Genomic DNA, 20,791 nt, shown 5'->3' with positions numbered 1-20,791 from the left:
AGCAAGTAAGTGTCATCATGAAGATGCTGATTTGATGCTCTTTGAGGTTATACTTGGAACAAATCTTAAAGGATGGATAGGAGTTCAGCAGCTGTTCAAACCTGGAGAGTACCTTCTAGGAAGAGGGGATGGTACTTGCAAATGTATGGAGAAATAAGAGTGTTGCTTAGAGGGAATAAGTGAGTGGGTAAGGCTGGAGCACTATGTGTACATGCAGAAAATAACAAGATATGGGAGGGTTAGGGTGGGTGAGACATGGGAAAAAGTAGACAGTAAAGGACTAGACTTCAAAGGCCTTGCAAATCACAGTAAAAAATTTGTACTTTATCTTTGAATTTTGGAGGAACAACTGAGCAACTTTAACCAGAATAAAGGAATGATGAGATGCATGTTTTTGAATGAGCTGCATGGACTTCATGGGGAAGGGGAAGAAGAAGTGAAACTCAAGGCAGGGAGACTAGTTGTAAGTCTTCTTTGATAATCCAGAGAAGAACTGCCAAGACTAGAAACTGACCTCCAAGTCTTAAATAGATCTGGAAAGATGTCTCTTTACTGATAGCCTAACATAGCATTGATAACATTCATACGGGGAAAGGTCAGGAAAGAAATGTGGATTTTATTGCAATCCTAATACCTATACCTATATACCTATACCTATACCAGCACACATATAGAGAGATACCTGAAGGCAGCCTTAGTCTTGTGACTATTGATGATATATTCATACAATAGTTTCCAAATGATTTTAGAGAAAAAAATGTAATGACTTGAAAAAGTGGTCATAAATTTATATTTGAAAATCATCTCATACAGAAACATGTAAAGTATAATTCTATTTCTATTTGTATTTTCACATGGAGAGAGGTTGTTTTTGAAGGATACCTCTAAAGAGGGAGATGAAATGGGGCTGTGGGCAGAAGCTTTACTTATAGTGTTCAAAAATTTTATAAGAATGTGTTCAGATACGTATATATTTAAAAATAAATAATATTTTATATTTAGAGGGGAGAAACAAGTAAAATACTAAAAATCTATAATATGAAAAGAGTAGTTATACTCAGTGATGAGATTTGGGTTGATTTTTATTTCTTCTTTTTGCTTTTCTTCTCAAATTTATAATCGTGCATTTGTATTGCCTTGATTACACAAATAAATAATTATAAATTATGAGACTTAGATTGTAACTCTTATGTGAAAGGGTAAAAGTATAAACTATGTATTCAAGCACACAGCAGTCTCTTATTTAAAATAAAACATTTGTGCTGAATTCCCTGCAAAGACACTATAGAAAATCATTACATCCTGGAAAGTCTGTCTTTATTAGTGAGCTTAAAGCTACTGCGGAGAAAATGGCATTGACTTACCGTAAAAAGGAAGGCCATTACAAATCACAGAGAAACAAAAAATCAGAGTTAAAATTGCCATTGCTCATTCAAGAGCGCCTATGGGCTAAACTCTCCCAGGCCCAGTAGAGCAGATTTCACGCTAGGAGAGACATAGCTACTTAATTTTGGAATCATTCACTTATTCTCTCAATTCTGATTCTGTCTTCACCAAACAAGTAACTTTCTGATTATAATTTGGCTTTCTGTGTGAAATTCTCTCTAAGAAGACCATGAGACTGGGTCCCCACCATATTCCTACTTTGACTGCAAATGGAGGCCTGACAAAAGTCTCTTGTTAGTTTTGCCAATGTGTGTCTATCTTTGGGAGGCTGAGGACCTCCAAAGAAGTGATTGAATTGAAAGTTCTCACCAGCTCTGGAAGGTGGCGAATTCACCCAGGTAACATGTCCCAGAACTCCCTTTGGTGATCTGTCATCTTACTTTCTCCTGGTGAAACCCGCCTCCACTTGGGCTGGCTGCAGCCTCAAATGTGAATTGGCACTTTAAAAATTCTACAATTTTGCATCACCAGTTACTTGTAGTCTGCCTCTCAGAGTTTTAAAATACAAGCTTGTATGTGATAATTCAACATTAGAAGATTATTTGTACTACTGTGAACCAGAAGTTCCATTAACTATTGAAACCAACAAAAACTGACTGAGGTTTACTTGTATACTTTGCTCTGGCTCAAAATCTCTGCAGAATATTTGTAAAATATTGCACAAACATCCAATAATATTGTTTTTTGCTAAAAATAATATCAAATACCACAAACAATAGGATATATACATATGCCTAGATGAAAACACAAGTTAAAATATATCTCCAAATATTAATTGATCTTTATTATTCTATTTCATAATAATGTAATGTTTTGCTCAGAGCCAGCCTAGGTTTTAGGAGTGTCTCACTCATACAGAGATGTGAATCACCCATTAACTATACTGTGGGTGGACAGGATTCACAAATAAGACCCAGGCATACAGGTGGTGACCTATATGAATTTGAAGGGGATATTACTACATGATTCTGATGAAAACATTGTGCTGGTATGGAGAAGCAGCGTTAGGTAGAGTTAGAGAGAGAGGGGCTAGAGTCTTAGCCAGAGAACACCTTGAGCATCAAGCTGTCGATACGACAACTTCAGTTTAGCTACTCTAAGCCCTGTGGAGCCACTGAAGGACGTGAGCAAGTTTACATTAGTTCTAAGCACTACGTTGCCCAGAAGGATATGAAAGCAGCTTGTACGATCAGTAGGAAATGAGCAGACATCAGACAGGTCACTACATTTGGCAACTATTGTGATTTGTCCACTAGTTCTCGGATTCTAGGACAATACTTGTCAAAATGTTCTCTTTGGACAGTCTGCAAAGAGAAATCTGAGATGCTAGTTGAAAACAAACATTCCTGGGGTTAGTAAATAGGCCTTTTAAACAAAAGATCAGATGATTTGTTATATGCACATCCATTAGAGGGCCACTGATCTAGGTTAATGCAAGTTTTATATAAGAAATGTTTCTAGATAGTAAGAGAGATTCTTCGAAGAATGCCATATTAAACAGATGGGATTTTGAATTTAATTTTAGGGATACCTCTAGAATACAAGTCCCTCAAAAGCACAGATTTTTGTTTTCGTTTCTTATATATCTTAAGTGCCTAGATCAATAACTGGTATGTAGTTTGTGCTCAGCAAATATTTGTCCAGGGAATGCATAATGATTCAAAGCTTGAGTTTTAGACTCATACAAGCTAAATTCCAGCTTACATAGCTTCCCTAAACCTTAGTATACAAATTGGGGATATTAATGTCTGGATCACAGATTTAATATAAAAGTTTAATCAAATAAAGACTGGAAATCATTTAACATAGTGCCTAGCACAGAGGAAATCCCCAATCAATGAAACTTCCTCCTTGTATTGCTATTAATAATGTTTAGTACATCTGCACTATTAGATATTAATGGATTAAGGGAGTGACATGCTGAATTGACATTGTAAAAAGCGTTTATGTTTAGAGGTTAATACCTGTATTAATAAAATAAACCCAAGTTTTTATGTTTTCTGGATCCTGCATTATCAGAGAACCACATGAGTTTGAGCATGCATAATGCAATAAACTTTTTCCTTCCTTTGTTCTTTTGGTTCAGATAGGTTGGGTCTTCTAGAGGTTTGTTGGAAGGGCTGAGTTCAAAGAAAGAAGAAAATGATGAAAAAGGCAAACATTCAACAAGTTGGTCTTCTGGGTTCTGTTATTCTGTCGAATGGCTTATCTTTCTTTTTTTTCTTTTTGACTTCAGGTTGTATTTAAAAGGTCACACTGGGACAGCAGGAAAACAGAGCAGCCTGATCTTACACGGTGCTGATTTCAGCACTAAAGATGCTGATAATGACAACTGTATGTGCAAATGTGCCCTCATGTTAACAGGAGGTAAGTCCTATGGGGCCATTCTCTAAGCTATGTTTCATTGGTTTGGGGCTTAAGGTTTCTTATCGATGGGAAAGGAGTATGATCTTATGGTCAGGAAACTTAAGAGCAAGTCCCTAGAGATCATTTTGTTCTGCCCACGAATTTACCCTGCGTTCCTGTGTAAGACATTGCCAGCATATTTAGAGGTTTGCGTCCTCCCCCAACAGCAAGAGTGAAAATGTGCTAAGCTTGGTTCTGAATACATTTTTCAGTCTCTTAAGTCCCAGATATTCTACTTTCTAAATAAGTATCTTGATATCCTTAGTAAAATGAACAATAGTTTGGGAACTCAGCATATACAGCAATTACTTCTTATAAAATACTTCGCAATTATGTAGTAAGTTAATTGATCATTTTGTTGAAATGAGATAAGAAAAATAAAGAGGTGTAGTTAAACCAAAGGTAACACAGTTCAGACCAGCTATACCAGAGTTTTGCATTATATAATATTAATCATTGCAAGATATTTTAGCTAGTATAGGAGATACCATTAAATAGTATCATATCATAGAGTAAGAAAGTTAATCCTTTTGTACATTTTAAATATTTTTCCAGCCTTCTGATAGCCCCACAGAGAAATTCTCAATTTGGTGCTCTCATTTCTGTAATACTTCTTCAGTGATGTAATACATCACTTACCAATGATGCTTTGGCAAAACAAACAAACAAAAAACAACAACAATAACAACAACAAAAAACCCCTATCCATAGTCTCAGAGCCTTGGTTAAGCAATGGCACATACCTAAAATTAAATAATGTTAGTTTGTTTTAATTTTATGAGTTTTATATCTACTTTCTTTTTTTTTTTTTTTTTTGAAACAGAGTTTTGCTCTTCTTGCCTAGGCTGGAGTGCAGTGGTGCTGTCTCGGCTCACTGCAGCCTCCACCTCCTGGGTTCAAGCGATTCTCCTGCCTCAGCCTCCTGAGTAGCTGGGATTACAGGCGCCCACCACCACGCCCGGCTAATTTTTCTATTTTTAGTAAAGACGGGGTTTCACCATGTTGGCCAGGCTGGTCTTGAACTCCTGACCTCAAGACCTCAAGTGATCCGCCCACCTCGCTCTCCCAAAGTGCTGGGATTAGAGGCATGAGCCACCATGGCACCTGGCTATATCTAACTTCTGTTACAGCAAGTGGTGCTGGTTTCCTCTTTAAATGAATGATATGAACTTGCATTTTAGAATGCATTCACAATATTCTGTATTTAACAAATAATTGATTTAAAGAAAAAATTGTTACATATTAATAAAAGTTATAAATGGATATGGCAAAACTGTGAAGTTGATACATGACTGGCTGAAGTTTGGGAAACACTAAGATAAAACCCGATGGCAAATGATATCACTCAAGAATGTTATAGGCTCTGGCAGGAAAGGAGTTGACAACAAACAAAATTGTAAGAGAAATTCCTATTTCAGTGTTTCTCCTCTCACAGTTTTAGTGCTGCTTCTCTCTTACTATAATAACAATCACTACCACCTTCAATTGTTCTGATATACTTTCTGTCTTATTCTGTTACAAAACATGTTTTCATATTAGCAAGGAAAAAATTGTTCAAATCTAATATTTTCCTTTCCCAACACTACGTTACTACCATTATTATAACATATTACATGTTTCTGCACATGTTGTACTATCTTACTTGAACTCCAGATCCACTCTGTGAGATAGCAGGGAGAGAAACTCATCTCTATGTTGTACATGAGGAGAATGAATGACAGCTAGTGTTTGCCATTTCATCCCAAACATCTAGCACAGCTGATTGTGACACATAGAAACTTATTAGAAAATGTAGTACCTGAATTAGTGAAGTAGTAGTGTACACGAATGAGCATAGTACATGAATGACCATCTTGTAACTCTTGAAATAACTTTCAAATTTTAAAACCAAATAAATAAATCATTAGGTTGATGTTATCTTCATCCACGAATAGAGCTTGGAAAAGTATAGGTGAAAGTTTTGGATGATGATGATTATCATTTTTTTGAGACCAAGTCTCACTCTGTTGCCCAGGCTGGAGTGCAATGGCACAATCTAGGCTCACTGTAACCTCCGCCTCCCTGGTTCAAGTGATTATCTTGCCTCAGCCTCCTGAGTAGCTGGGACTACAGGTGTGTGCCACCATGCCTGGCTAATTTTTTGTATTTTTAGTAGAGACAGGGTTTCACCATGTCAACCAGGCTGGTCTCGAAGCCCTGACCTCAGGTCATCCACCCACCTCAGCCTCCCAAAGTGCTGGGATTACAGGCATGAGCCACCACGCCCAGCTGGTTTGGGATAAATCTTTTGTCTTCCTCCCTATCCCCAACCCCTCTATTACTACTATCACCAAATCACGGCCCATTGACCCCATCCATGCCACCTATGTTGATATCTTTTCAATAAGATATCAGCCCCAATATTATCAAAACTAACCTATTATGATTCTGCCTCTATCATATTCTATCATATTCTTTCTTTCTTTCTTTCTTTCTTTCTTTCTTTTTTTTAGACGGAGTCTTGCTCCGTCACCCAGGCTGGAGTGCAGTGACACGATCTTGGCTCACTGCAAGCTCCACTTCCAGGGTTCTTGCCATTCTCCTGCCTCAGCCTCCCAAGTAGCTGGGACTGCAGGCGCCTGCCACCACGCCCAGCTAATTTTTTTGTATTTTTACTAGAGACAGGGTTTCACTGTGTTAACCAGGATGGTCTCAATCTCCTGACCTCATGATCCGCCCGCCACGGCCTCCCAAAGTGCTGGGATTACAGGTGTGAGCCACCGTGCCCGGCCTCATATTCTTATACTTAATCTTTGAACTATCCTTTTGGCATCATATTTAACATCATCAAATATTAAAAAGTCTCCTATATGTAATTTTATGACTCCTCCCTCAGCCCTCACCCCCAAAACTAGTTGCTACAAATCTAAGATTTTTTTAAAAACTGATACACACAAGGTAGGTCTTGAGCTTTTTCCTGATAGAAAATTTTTCTTTTTATTACTTCCCTGATCTCATAAATGAAATTGTCAGCAACTTTATACAAAGACAAAGGGACTTTGATTTTTCAGTTTCCTGCACATTTTAATATTGAAATATGCTTTATTTTCTCCGTGTCTATTTTCACAGATATTTTTTCTTACCAAATAAATACAATACATGAAAAAACCAACAGTAAAATCTTTCAAATGTGTCTTTAGAAGAGTATTCCAATATGTTCATATTTCTGTCATAATAATGAAAATATGGAGTGAAGCAAAGAGAAGAATGTACATCTTGGTTTTCAATGAGAAAACTTCACTGCTCAGATTTATGATTTTATTTCTGCTTTAAATGATTGAACTTCGTCATGTTCTTTCATCCATAATTATTCTTGGACCCAATTCTTACTCACCAATAAACACATATGTTTGGGAGAGAATATTTCCACTTATTGCTTGGGCTGGAATAGTCTAAGTAAATGTATTTTTGTAATAAACGCCATTACCTTATCAAATGTCCCTTTGAAAGAATCCAGGTCTTGCAAAGCTATTTATTATGGAAAGCTAAAATGTGGAATTTAGATAGCTAAGAACTGGAGAACATAAGGATGAATGTCATTGACAGTCCAGGTAACTGGAGTATTGCCTGGAACTTAGGTCCTACTTAGCTACTCCCCACCACTACTACTTATTCTCTGTCAAAATTTCCCTTAGAGCCATTTTCCTCATCTAATGATTTTTCCTTTCCTTTTTTTTCTTTTTAAACTTAGTATTTGAGCCTGTTGCCTATTTAAAATAGCCTCTCTTAAGCAGTGAGACTTCATACTCTTTGGAGCTAGTAACTCATAGCTCTTTGTCATCATCAATTAAAGCTTTGTTTTATCTTGTTTATTTATATATTTTTCCTTTGTTTCTTCTAAAAGGGATTAAGAATAAAATAAGATTTATTGCCCACTAACTATCCTAGTTTTCTTCAAGTACATAGAGGAATTCTAGCTGGAGAATCTGGTATCATTACCCTTATCGGTAAAAGACTGAATGGCAGGAAATAGGCTTAACTGAAAGCAGAAGGTATTTCAGCTAGACCCAAGGTAGGACTTGATCTTTGTTCTTCATTTCCTAACTTCCTTATTTCTTGGCTTTCTTCTATCAGTTTAAGGAGGTTAATTACTATTAAACAAATGAGCAAGACAGGCTAGAGCATAAGTTTCATTAAAAATTTAAAAGAAATAGTTTTATCTACTATTTAACATTAAGAAAATGAAAATGAAATCTCATTCAATGCATACTTTTTGTATAGATTTATTGTATATGGAGATAAATATGTGAAAAATTCTGATTCCAAAATTAAGACAGTGACAAATTTTTGTTACTAGATTGTCATATTCAAAACAAACTTACCTTCAGCTAAAAAAAAATCTTTGATACTAAATTAGGAGCTTTCAAAGTCTGCATTTCTGAAAGTTTGCTTAAGCTACAGTTAACTAAAATTATTAATGTTATAATTAAAGAATTATTTCTAAAAATCTTTCATAAACTGTAATTTTTAAAGGTTGCCAACAACAAAAACAAATATGTTACCGTTTTACATTCCTTACTTTAGTTTCAGTATAATTTCCATATTTAGTACATAATATAAAGGCTATGTAAAAATGTGACCTAACTTTCTGTAGAAAGAATCTATTGAAGTAGAAACTCTCATTTCTTTTCCCAATGCATAAACCATGTCAACTGGTAGACAAGACTTTCTAAAGCTAACGAAGGATATTTTTCAGTTCAGTCCTTAAATAGGGGATAAAGCCATACACGTAAATTTCTTAGTACATCTAGAACTTTCCAGATGCTAACAGCAGACAGTTGACAAACGCTCACTTTGCCTACTATATAATCTTAAAGAAGACAAAGAAAATGATAGAAGCTAGCAGTTTTTTCAACTGGTGTATGACCTTGAAGTGACAAGATCTTTGGGAAAATATAATTGTCTTAGCATTTTTGGGAACCCAAGAAAGACCTGCTAAGCATGATCAGATAACTAAAATTCTCTGTTTCAAGGTAAAAATATTGAGAGAAAAGAAGATCCATATGACTAATATAAGATTGACTATAGAAATCTACATTGCACTACTTTTATTTCAACCCAATTTCTATATTTAGTACATAAAACATAAGCCTATTCTACACAAATGTAAGTTCTGTGAATGCAGGGATTTTGTGCTGTCCACTACTGTATCCCCAGTGGCTGCCATAGTGTGTGGCAGATAGCATATGTTCAATAAATATTGGTTTAGTGAGTAAATATGTTAGCAGAGACTCTGAAAGGACATTGCAAAATTACAAATTATTCTGGTGAAAAGACATAAATGAATGTTAGTATAAACGTGATTCTTGCATGAACTTATATTTAAAATGCCTAATACATACATGTATTTATATGCACCAGCATGGAACAAAGAGATGACTATCAAAGACTGAAACTAACTTAAGAATAACCAAACCCCAAAAGACTAAACTGCAGAATTATAAAAATTTGAGTGTTAGGTTCCTGACTGTCAAATAAATTTGAGCTTCCTAAAATGCAAAGTTTAAGATTACATTCCTATTTTCTCGGGCAAAGTTTCATTTCTTAGTAAAAGAGCAAAGAGTATCAGAAAATGTCTTTTATAAGTTTGGAAAAAGGTGAATCAGAACCGATAGTCCTCTCGTGCAAGGCTACAACCAAAGCTTAATAATTGACAGTGGATGAGAAATAACCAATTAATTTTGTATTGTACTCAGTAATAATATTTAAAAACTTATTGAGCTCTTTATAATGGATATGTTTATATTATTCTAAATGATTTATATTTAATAACATATATGAAGCTTCCAAAAACTCTTGGAAATACAGACTACAATAATACTTTTGGCAAGAACTGAGATACAGAAAAGTTAGATAATTTGCCATAGGTCACAGAATTTTGTCAGAAGTAGAATTTAAATGCAGGTACTCAGCCTCCAGAGGCCTTTGTTCTATCTACTCTTTCTACTGCCTCCATTAAAAGGAATGACATTCAAAGAGAATGACAGAGCTCTATTGTACCGTTTGCAGCATCTTTTTGCAAGCATTTCCTCATTTAAACATGGTTAAAAGCAAAATGAAGTATGAGGGAGAAGAGAGGCAGTAAAAGAATACCTAGAAGTTTTAAGTGAATTTGATATTCCTAGCCAGGATAAACAACTTTTCATCTTTAGAACAAAAAGAAGAGAAAGGAAAAGAAAGAAAGAAGAAAGGAAAGAAAGAAAGAGAGAGAGAGAGAGAAAGAAAGAACAGTCAAAAACAAACAAACAAACAAAAAAAAAAAAACAAGTCTTTGGCCTGAAGAGGATATATTAAGAGATGACAGAAGGAATGGACTTCTAGCAGGGTTCTTTGCCTCCTGCATGCAAGACCCATGCAGCTGCTTCTTGAGGCTTGCTTTGTGTAGGGCCAACTTTGTCCACATAAACTCACCAAGAGATTTTTTCCATTATGATCCCATTGATGGCACCGATCAATTTAGTTTAAACTCATTCTTAGTTAGTGATGAAAGATGAAAATCTTAATTTCTGTGCAAGCTGTTTTGCATACTGCTGATTAGAATGCATGCATTGAAAACGAACAAAAGAAATCTACAAAAACAAATATACCTTTTCATTTTGCTGTACATTTTACCACAGAAAAGAAGTGTTGAGAGACGTTTTGTTTAGAATCAGAAGAATTTAAGAGTTAGATTTCCTGATGTTCAAATAAAGTTGAACTTCCTGAGTACAAAGTTGAGAATCAAATTCCTATTTTCTGGGCAAAGTTTCATCTATTAGCGATAAAATGTGAATTTTCTGCTTCAAAGATGAAAGACACAAATGATTTTAAAAGGCCTGGGATAGTTATTACAAAACTAAATTTTAATGAGTTAAGTGTAAATGAATTGGAAACATGAATCTCAGATTTCTTATTAAAATATACATGAGGTTACAGGTTATGAAGAAAAATGCTTCGAAAGTACATCTCAGCAGTTGCCAACCTTAAGACATTTGAGGCTGAGTGCAGTGGCTCACGCCTGTAATCCCAGCACTTTGGGAGGCCGAGGTGATTGGATCACCTGAGGTCAGGAGTTCGAGACCAGCCTGGCCAACATGGCAAAACCCCACCTCTACTAAAAAAAAATACAAAAATTAGCCAGGCATGGTAGCGGATGCCTGTAGTCCTAGCTACTCAGGAGGCTGAGGCAGGAGAATGGCTTGAACCCGAGAGGCGGAGGTTGCGGTGAGCCAAGATTGTGCCACTGCACTCCAGCCTGGGTGACAGAGTGAGACTCCATCTCAAAAAAAAAAAAAAAAAACAGAACAAAACAAAACAAAAAAACATTTGAGACATTTTATCAGTTGTCCCAATAGCAGAGGGTAACTTTTTTTTCAATCCTTTGCTTGCATCATTGAGTTCTTTCAGGCTTGAAGTGCCTTCCCTAAATGAATTGCTCTAGGATATTTCTTATTTGTTATTCCCAAGCATAAACAAAATACAAAGTCAGTGTTTTCCCAGGATTGCACAGAATATATAATTCAGCTATTCAGAATCTTATCAGAGAGGAACTGTAAACTCAGGCATACTCTTCTGTATATTCATAGAACATCTTCATCCCATGCAGATTTACCACATGTACTGAGTATCTATGATCACCTGTAAATACAAGGAATGCATATGAGTAATGAGGAGTCTGCTATACTTTTGCCTGCATTGAAAAAATGCTTTAAACCACATATTTTCAGGATTTGTGTTTAAAAGACTTGGCCATGCTTAATTTTTAAAAATAAAGGTAGAAAGTGGACAAACTGTTTGAAATATTTGATACGAACAAATTATTTAGTTTGTTTTAATGTATATATCAAAGAAAACAGAATCCTTGCCTACACAGAAGTAATTACTTCTTCTACCTTGAAGTTAGGATATTTTATAATAAAACTGAAATTGTCATGAGAAATAATTGCTCTTTTATTTCATTTTCTTCCATCTTAATTCATCATCTTTATTATCAGTTGCTCTGAGATAGATCACAGAATTCATGGCCCACTAGTCTTAAGATAAAGAGTTAATTGAACATTTCAAACTCCTTGATTTGTCATGAAATCAAAATGAAACATTTAAAAAAATTAGGAACTTAAATGCCAAGTTTTTATAACATGAACGTTGTACAGTTGTACTTATTTGGGTCTAATTATTTTCATATTTCTCTAATAAACCCCACTAAGCAAATAAGAAAATATGTTGGCACTGATGACCTTGTCTTTATTATTAAATTACTGTGATGCTCCACAAGGTCTTGTCTCTTTTTTTTCTGCCCTAAACATTCTGCCCCATTTTCTAGATAACTTACAGCTGGCACTTTAGTAGGATTTTTACAGGCTGTAATAGTGCATTATCTTATTTGATTCTTATAACTGTGCTGTGAAAATGGTTGGTTAGCTCTTAGAATCTATGTATTATGAATGTGACCTTAAACAGTTCCTTAAACTCTGTGAGCATTAGTATCTTTATTATGGTACTTGCCACATCACTTAAGGCTGTTTGGGGGATAAAATGAGAAAATGCATATAAATACCTTCATATGAACGATTCAATAAATATCAAATACTATTGGTACTATTGTGTAGGATCTCTTGGTTATTTATTGATGAAGTAAGCATGAAAAGTCTGGGTCTTCTAACTTCTGCTCCGGCGCTCTCCAGGCTTCCCATTGCCCAAAAGAAAGTGTCTAAAGGTGTAATAAAAACCTTTATGTTTTCCCTCCTGTTTATTTTTTAGCCCTATATTCTCCAACCCTTTAACCCACTGGCACTCCAGCCAAGCCAACCTGCTGGCAGACACTCTCCCCTGGTCTTCCAGAGTACAGACTATATAGAAGCTCTTTCTGTCCAGTGAACTCATACCCATCCTTCAGGACCCAGAGCAGCTGTTGAATGAGTGAGCTTTGTGGTCCCTCAGACAGTTAGCACCTACTGCCTCTGTTTTTCCATAAAACTTTCTTCTTCTCTTAGTTTAACGGCTATCATCTCAATGTGTAGCATTTTGTTTGTCTCCTACACAAAACTGTGCATGCTTTAAAGTCAGAAATTTTGTTTCCAAAAATTTCTGTCCCCTATCCCTATCCATTGGTTAATATTTGCAGAATTGATTCTAGACTCAATTTTCTCCTTTTTTTTTTTATGCTGTCACATATGCTCAGGATGGCTTTGGAAGATCGTAGAGAATGAGGGCTCTAAACCATGTTTGATTAAACATTTAACCTAGCAGATCTGGTTCTCTGGTTCGATTGTGGTTCCCATCTGTAGAGAATGTTTTACTTGTTTGCCTGATCATGGACAAGCAGGCTGGCTAAACTACAAATTGTTCCATAAACATTGAACTTCTCATTCTCACCAGGACTGCCTATTCCTCCACCTTCATTTCCTGCAAGTCATTTCTTGTTTACTGTGCACCAGTTGCACTGATGTCCCTACACATCCCAAGCTTGTTTTCTTCCTCATCGCCTTTGCAGGTGCTGTATTCTGCTTAGCAGGGTCTTTTCCCATCTTCTTGGGGCTGCCTCTCTCCTCCTTCTGGTCTCGTTAAATATCAGCTTCTTTCATGAATGTGAAAAGTCAAGTTATTCTCCTTCAGAGCTCCTACTTGTTTTCTTCATGACATTTTAAGTCATAATTTATATTAGGTTGGTGCAAAAGTAATTGCGTTTTTTGTCAATAACAGTCATGGCAAAAACCGCAGTTACTTTTGCACCAACCTAATAGTTATTTTATGTGCCTGCTTACATATATTCATCTGTTTCTCCCATTAGAAGTGAGTTTCATGAAGGCAAGGACTATGTCTGTCTTGAGTATTGTGTAACAACGTTTCACAATAATTATATATTGAATGGATACATAAAGAAAAAAATGAATACAATAAGGACAGGTGTTACATTTTGGGGTATCTATCAAATACAGCATTTTAGTAAGCTAAACAACTTCAGACAACAAAGACTTCACAAGGAGAACCAATCAGAGAGTCAATCAGTTAACAAGCCTGCAGTGACCCGCCGGTCATTTGGGAAGCAAACTTCGTTAGGTGTCCTACTAAGTACAGGAGATGGGCCAATATACAAACCATGGCTTTCCATTGTTTTTAGGATGATGAACAAAACACTGGGTGATTTGCTTCAGACCCTCTCAGCTTCAGGTGACTATCCCCCTCGTTGATTGTGACCCAGCCATACTGGCCTTCCTTCAATGTCTCCAAAATGCCATTCTACTCATTGCAAACATTACCCCACTTTATTCCTTCAAAAAGCTACACAAGATCAATTTACCTGACTCTCTCACAGGCTCTTACTGTTTCTTGTCTCTTTCCTAAGTTTTCCCAAAGTTTCCCAATGAGCGTATCCTTTAGCCTGTGCTCTTTATTGCCAGGCTGTTGTTGCAACAGACGTCTGTCTTTCCGCACTCCTCTGGGACTCCTGTGACTTTCTATAAACCAAATAAACAAAAACACACATTTTACCCCAATGCAACTTGGAAGAGAATTCTATGAATCGTTGTCAGTCTCAACAATAGAGTAAGTGTGTTTGCTTGAGAGACCATGGTGCATATTTGAAAGACTATAAAAAGTTCATTAATGCAATGGAAAAGTGCTTCAAGAAGGTCACAGAAAAGGAGGAGAAAAGTTAAAAACAGAAGCAATCAAGTTGACTTTCATCTTAGAGTTTCATTTTAGTCCTTTAGAAAGAGTCTTTTGGGCAAATAAATTCACTAATATTAGAATGCTTTTTATAATATAAACAGCATATTTAACAGCTGTACTGATCAAAAATTAGAAGAATTAATCTTAAGAAAAACAAAGGTAGGATTTTACTTGCAGTTCCTCCTTCTTTTCCAAACAAGAACCTTTTTGTCCCTCGTGTTTTGACTACATTAACATTTATGTTGTTTGCATACAGTTGATAAAACTGCACGGAATATAGTGTCTTTCCAAATTCATCAAGACATACCTTGTGGTTCCCCACTATGAACTGGTGATTAATGCAGCTTGTTATGCCTCTAGTGTGACTTTATAAACACAAGCCAGCTGTACTCATCTTCTAAAGTTGAAAAATGAGAACTAGCTTTTCTCCATTTGACTTCTTCTAAAGTTTCTGCAAGATGGTGCTCATGTTACAGTTAAACATCAGCTGTACAGCTTTCTCTTTCTTTAGCTATTAGTCCCTTAGGTATAAGTCTGTAATCAAAGAGAGGTCAACTGTATCCAAATAAAAAATATGCCAGAATGTCTCTGGCATAAATCTCTCCCTAAAGATTCAGTAGTGTTACTTCAGCAGACAGGAAAAAACACTATGCTTTATCTAAAAATCTAAGAACTTAATTTATTTAAAAAATAAAACTGACTTATTCAGTTATCCTTATAGAGAGCTATACAAGCATAGAATTTCCATGTTACTCATCAAGTTGTTTTTCTTTTTACTAAGTTTGGAAAGCACTTAAATAACCATAGACAAAATATGGCTGTACAGGAACTGAATGGCTGCTATTGCTGAACACTTTTTCTACTGTTATAAACTACAGAGAGGGTACATTAATTAAAAGCCCTTTTGAGCATCATAGTCATTGCACAGTATCCAATTAATTTTAGAAGCAGCTTAGGGCCAATTATTGACAAACATATGCAGTAGATGGAGAATATCTTTCTATTTAGATCTCAGTTGCTTGTCTAAGTTTCTGCATTTCTTCACTAATAATTAATTGTTCTATTCCCAATAACAGTCTTAAGATGGAATGCCTCTTATGGGTATATGCATTTTCCTTATTGCATTTGTCTTAAATGTAAATCCATCTCTTATGTAGATTGTATCTTGAAGCCCAGAGGCTTCCCATCATTACAAGAAGAAGTGAGTTCCAGTGGAGTCACACTGAAAGCTGCTTTCCATGAGAGCATTGCTGTCTCTGATGGGTCATACAAATCTTAAATCAGAAGTCATTTAAAACAGTTTCACTACTGGGAATATATTTACTGATGCCTCGTAATTGCAAATAAGAACAAGCAATTAATGCCATTTATTTCCAAATATTCCATTTACTTAAAATTGTTGCCCCTCCTTCTCTCTTCTATTATGAACTATTTTTTCAGGGTGGTGGTTTGATGCTTGTGGCCCCTCCAATCTAAATGGAATGTTCTATACTGCGGGACAAAACCATGGAAAACTGAATGGGATAAAGTGGCACTACTTCAAAGGGCCCAGTTACTCCTTACGTTCCACAACTATGATGATTCGACCTTTAGATTTTTGAAAGCGCAATGTCAGAAGCGATTATGAAAGCAACAAAGAAATCTGGAGAAGCTGCCAGGTGAGAAACTGTTTGAAAACTTCAGAAGCAAACAATATTGTCTCCCTTCCAGCAATAAGTGGTAGTTATGTGAAGTCACCAAGGTTCTTGACTGTGAATCTGGAGCCGTTTGAGTTCACAAGAGTCTCTACTTGGGGTGACAGTGCTCACGTGGCTCGACTATAGAAAACTCCACTGACTGTCGGGCTTTAAAAAGGGAAGAAACTGCTGAGCTTGCTGTGCTTCAAACTACTACTGGACCTTATTTTGGAACTATGGTAGCCAGATGATAAATATGGTTAATTTCATGTAAAACAGAAAAAAAGAGTGAAAAAGAGAATATACATGAAGAATAGAAACAAGCCTGCCATAATCCTTTGGAAAAGATGTATTATACCAGTGAAAAGGTGTTATATCTATGCAAACCTACTAACAAATTATACTGTTGCACAATTTTGATAAAAATTTAGAACAGCATTGTCCTCTGAGTTGGTTAAATGTTAATGGATTTCAGAAGCCTAATTCCAGTATCATACTTACTAGTTGATTTCTGCTTACCCATCTTCAAATGAAAATTCCATTTTTGTAAGCCATAATGAACTGTAGTACATGGGCAATAACTGTGTGGTAGAAACAAACTCCATTACTCCGATTTTTGATACAGTTTTCAGAAAAAGAAATGAACATCATCAAGTAAGGATGTATGTGGTGAAAACTTACCACCCCCATACTATGGTTTTCATTTACTTTAAAAACTGAATGATATATAAATATATTTATAGCCTGAGTAAAGTTAAAAGAATGTAAAATATATCATCAAGTTCTTAAAATAATATACATGCATTTAACATTTCCTTTGATATTATACAGGAAAGCAATATTTTGGAGTATATTAAGTTGAAGTAAAACCAAGTACTCTGGAGCAGTTCATTTTACAGTATCTACTTGCATGTGTATACATACATGTAACTTCATTATTTCAAAAATGTTTTTAGAACTCCAATACTCACCCTGTTATGTCTTGCTAATTTAAATGTTTCTAATTAACTGAAACATGCTTACCAGATTCACACTGTTCCAGTGCCTATAAAAGAAACACTTTGAAGTCTATGAAAAATAAAATAATTATAAATATCATTGTACATAGCATGTTTATATCTGCAAAAAACCTAATAGCTAATTAATCTGGAATATGCAACATTGTCCTTAATTGATGCAAATAACACAAATGCTCAAAGAAATCTACTATATCCCTTAATGAAATACATCACTCTTCATATATTTCTCCTTCAGTGCATTCCCTTAGGCAATTTTTCATTTTTAAAAGTTATTATCAGGGGAGAAAAATTGGCAAAACTATTATATGTAAGGGAAATATATACAAAAAGAAAATTAATCATAGTCACCTGACTAAGAAATTCTGACTGCTAGTTGCCATAAATAACTTAATGGAAATATTCCTATGGGATAATGTATTTTAAGTGAATTTTTGGGGTGCTTGAAGTTACTGCATTATTTTATCAAGAAGTCTTCTCTGCCTGTAAGTGTCCAAGGTTATAACAGTAAACAGTTTTTATTAAAACATGAGTCACTATGGGATGAGAAAATTGAAATAAAGCTACTGGGTCTCCTCTCATAAAAGAGACAGTTGTTGACAAGGTAGCAATACCAGTTTCAAACTTGGTGACTTGATCCACTATGCCTTAATGGTTTCCTCCATTTGAGAAAATAAAGCTATTCACATTGTTAAGAAAAATACTTTTTAAAGTTTACCATCAAGTCTTTTTTATATTTTTGTGTCTGTATTCTACCCCTTTTTGCCTTACAAGTGATATTTGCAGGTATTATACCGTTTTTCTATTCTTGGTGGCTTCTTCATAGCAGGTAAGCCTCTCCCTCTAAAAACTTCTCAACTGTTTTCATTTAAGGGAAAGAAAATGAGTATTTTGTCCTTTTTTGTTCCTACAGACACTTTCTTAAACCAGTTTTTGGGTAAAGAATACTATTTCCAAACTCATATTACAAAAACAAAATAATAAAAAAAGAAAGCATGATATTTACCGTTTTGTTGTCTGGGTTTGAGAAATGAAATATTGTTTCCAATTATTTATAATAAATCAGTATAAAATGTTTTATGACTCTGTTATGTGTATTATGTAATACGTACATGTTTATGGCAATTTAACGTGTATTCTTTTCATTTAATTATTTCAGAATAGGATAATTAGGTATTCGAATTTTGTCTTTAAAATTCATGTGGTTTCTATGCAAAGTTCTTCATATCATCACAACATTATTTGATTTAAATAAAATTGAAAGTAATATTTGTGCAACTTCATTTTATTTTTAATATGTATTTTGCCAAATTTAAATTAGAGATTTATGAAGATATAGAATCATTGACAAAAACCTACCAAATGAACTTAAAGCCTCAATCTTAGAAAAACTTTCAGTCTGGGATGAAATAAGAAAGCTTAGCCTCATTAGAATGGTAGATCAAAGCAGTGGATCTCAGTCCCATGTCCCTACAATATGATTGTCATGTCTTGCCAATTATTACATGCCATATTATCATGTGGCAACGGACAATATATTCTGGGAACTCTGAATGTAGAATAAGAGGATGTGTGTTAAAAATCTGAGCTTGGTATACAGGGGGAAAAGGAAGGAGCGTAAAGAAGATGCTACTTGTCTCACTCACCTGACATGCCATCAGCAGTCTTATCAGTCCTTGCATTCTTACCTTTGGCCTTGATTCTGCTCCTATTGCCGTTACATTGATTCAAACCTTCCTTAATTTCCACCTAGATGATTGGAAAAGACACTCTTTCATCCTGCCTCTCTATGCTGTTATTCACCTCGTAACCATAAAAGCTTATTCCTTCTAAAGCCAGACTTCTGACCATGGTTTTTCCCTGCTCAAAACACTTCAATGTTTCCTCACTACTCCCTGAACTTAAAATAAACAGGTCAGGTTAATCTCAGCCTGCATTGCCAGACAGCTTCATTCCACCTAATCAGTATTCCACTCAGAACAAAGAAGCCCCATGGTCGACTACTTGCAAAAATGATGCCTATTCTTCCCCTTTCTGTATTCATACCTTTTGCAATGCGACTTTGCAGCTTGTTTCATAAAGAGATAAACTCTATTTCCTTACTCCCTGAATGGCTAACTCTGACCTTCTGTAGCCAATAAAACACAACAGAAGTGATGACTATGTGCCAGTTCTGAGTCTGGTCAGAAACATTCTACCTTTGGCATGAAAAAAAGTCCAGCATAGCCTAATGGAGGATTAGAGACCACGTGGAGCAAAGCCTAGTCTACCAGCTGAGACCACCCTAGACCAGCCAGCCCACAGCTGACCCATGGATGATTCCAGATACATGAGTGATCTCAAATGAGATCAACTGAGCCTGGCTCACATCAGCAGAACTGCTCAGCTAACGTGCATTATCATGAGAAACAATAATGGGTTGTTGTTTTAAACCACTGCATTTTCTTTTTCAGAGTTTTGTTAAACATCATTATTGTAGCAATAGCTACCTGATACAGAACACAGTGCTGCAGCCCCCACCTACCCTTCTGCCAGCCATGTGAGTTTTATGCATCCTGACCTTTCAGAACCGCTATCCCAAATGTCCCTTCCTTCAGCTCAGATGGGCAAAACAATCCTCTAACAACCCTCTGGGATGCATAAAAACATTAGCTGCTTCATGACCCCTTTTCTGATGCCCTCTATTAATTGTCACCTTCTCAATACATACATACTTTTACAGCTCAACATATTTTGCTTGGGTTTTATAAAAGGCTGCCTCTTACTTATTTTTTTTTAATTCCCCACAGTACCTACCAGAAACTTGTTATTTGTTGAATGGAATTGAATTGCTTTGAAAGACTGAGAAATCACTTCTACCTATAAAAAATCCAACTCTCAGATTTGACCACTATGTTGAGTCATTTATTTTCAGACTTTAAACTTAGGCCATTCTCCTCCAGAAAAAGATGTCCGAATTTATAATTTTAGTTAGATGTCTAGTTTATTATCAACTTCGCTGGAACATATGTATTATATAAATTGAGGGAAACCTACATGCTCTTTTAAATTCAAAACTGTGTAAATATAGAAAATGTACCATTGAATGGTAATTACTCATTTACTCTTTACACATATATTATTGTTGGGGCCAGGCACGGTGGCTCACGCCTATAATCCCAGCACTTTGGGAGGCCTAGGCAGGCGGATCATGAGTTCAGGAGTTCGAGATAAGCCTGGCCAACATGGTGAAACCCCAGTTCCACTAAAGATACAAAAAATTAGCCAGGCGTGGTGGCAGGTACCTGTAATCCCAGCTACTCAGGAGGCTGAGGCAGGAGAATCGCTTGAACCTGGGAGGCGAAGGTTGCAGTGAGCCGAGCTCAGGCCATTGCACTCCAACCAGGTGACAGGTTGAGACTCTGTCTCAAAATAACAAAAACAAAAACAAAAAATAAAACCCACCACACACACACACACACACACACACAAATTTGGGCAGCTTATGATTTAAGATTCGACTGAAGTCTTTTTCTAGTATTTCCTCATGTATTTCTCTAATCATTTTATTAATTACTA

General features: G+C 35.8%; 1 protein-coding gene across 2 annotated transcripts in view; it reads left to right on the top strand.

The window, feature by feature from the left end:
- The window catches only part of ANGPT1 (angiopoietin 1), a 247,508-nt gene extending 229,198 nt beyond the window's left edge, over positions 1–18,310 (top strand). For both annotated transcript variants that reach the window (XM_519904.9, XM_016959775.3), the window contains exons 8-9: positions 3,683–3,813; positions 15,982–18,310. In XM_519904.9, the coding sequence (XP_519904.3) occupies positions 3,683–3,813; positions 15,982–16,142 (292 nt within the window). In that variant the 3' untranslated portion in view covers positions 16,143–18,310. The remainder of the gene's footprint in view (positions 1–3,682; positions 3,814–15,981) is intronic.
- The last annotated feature ends 2,481 nt before the right edge of the window (positions 18,311–20,791 follow it).

The sequence above is a fragment of the Pan troglodytes genome, chromosome 7, assembly GCF_028858775.2.
Source record: "Pan troglodytes isolate AG18354 chromosome 7, NHGRI_mPanTro3-v2.0_pri, whole genome shotgun sequence".
Lineage (NCBI taxonomy): Eukaryota > Metazoa > Chordata > Mammalia > Primates > Hominidae > Pan > Pan troglodytes.
This window is presented reverse-complemented; position numbering and strand designations above follow the sequence as displayed.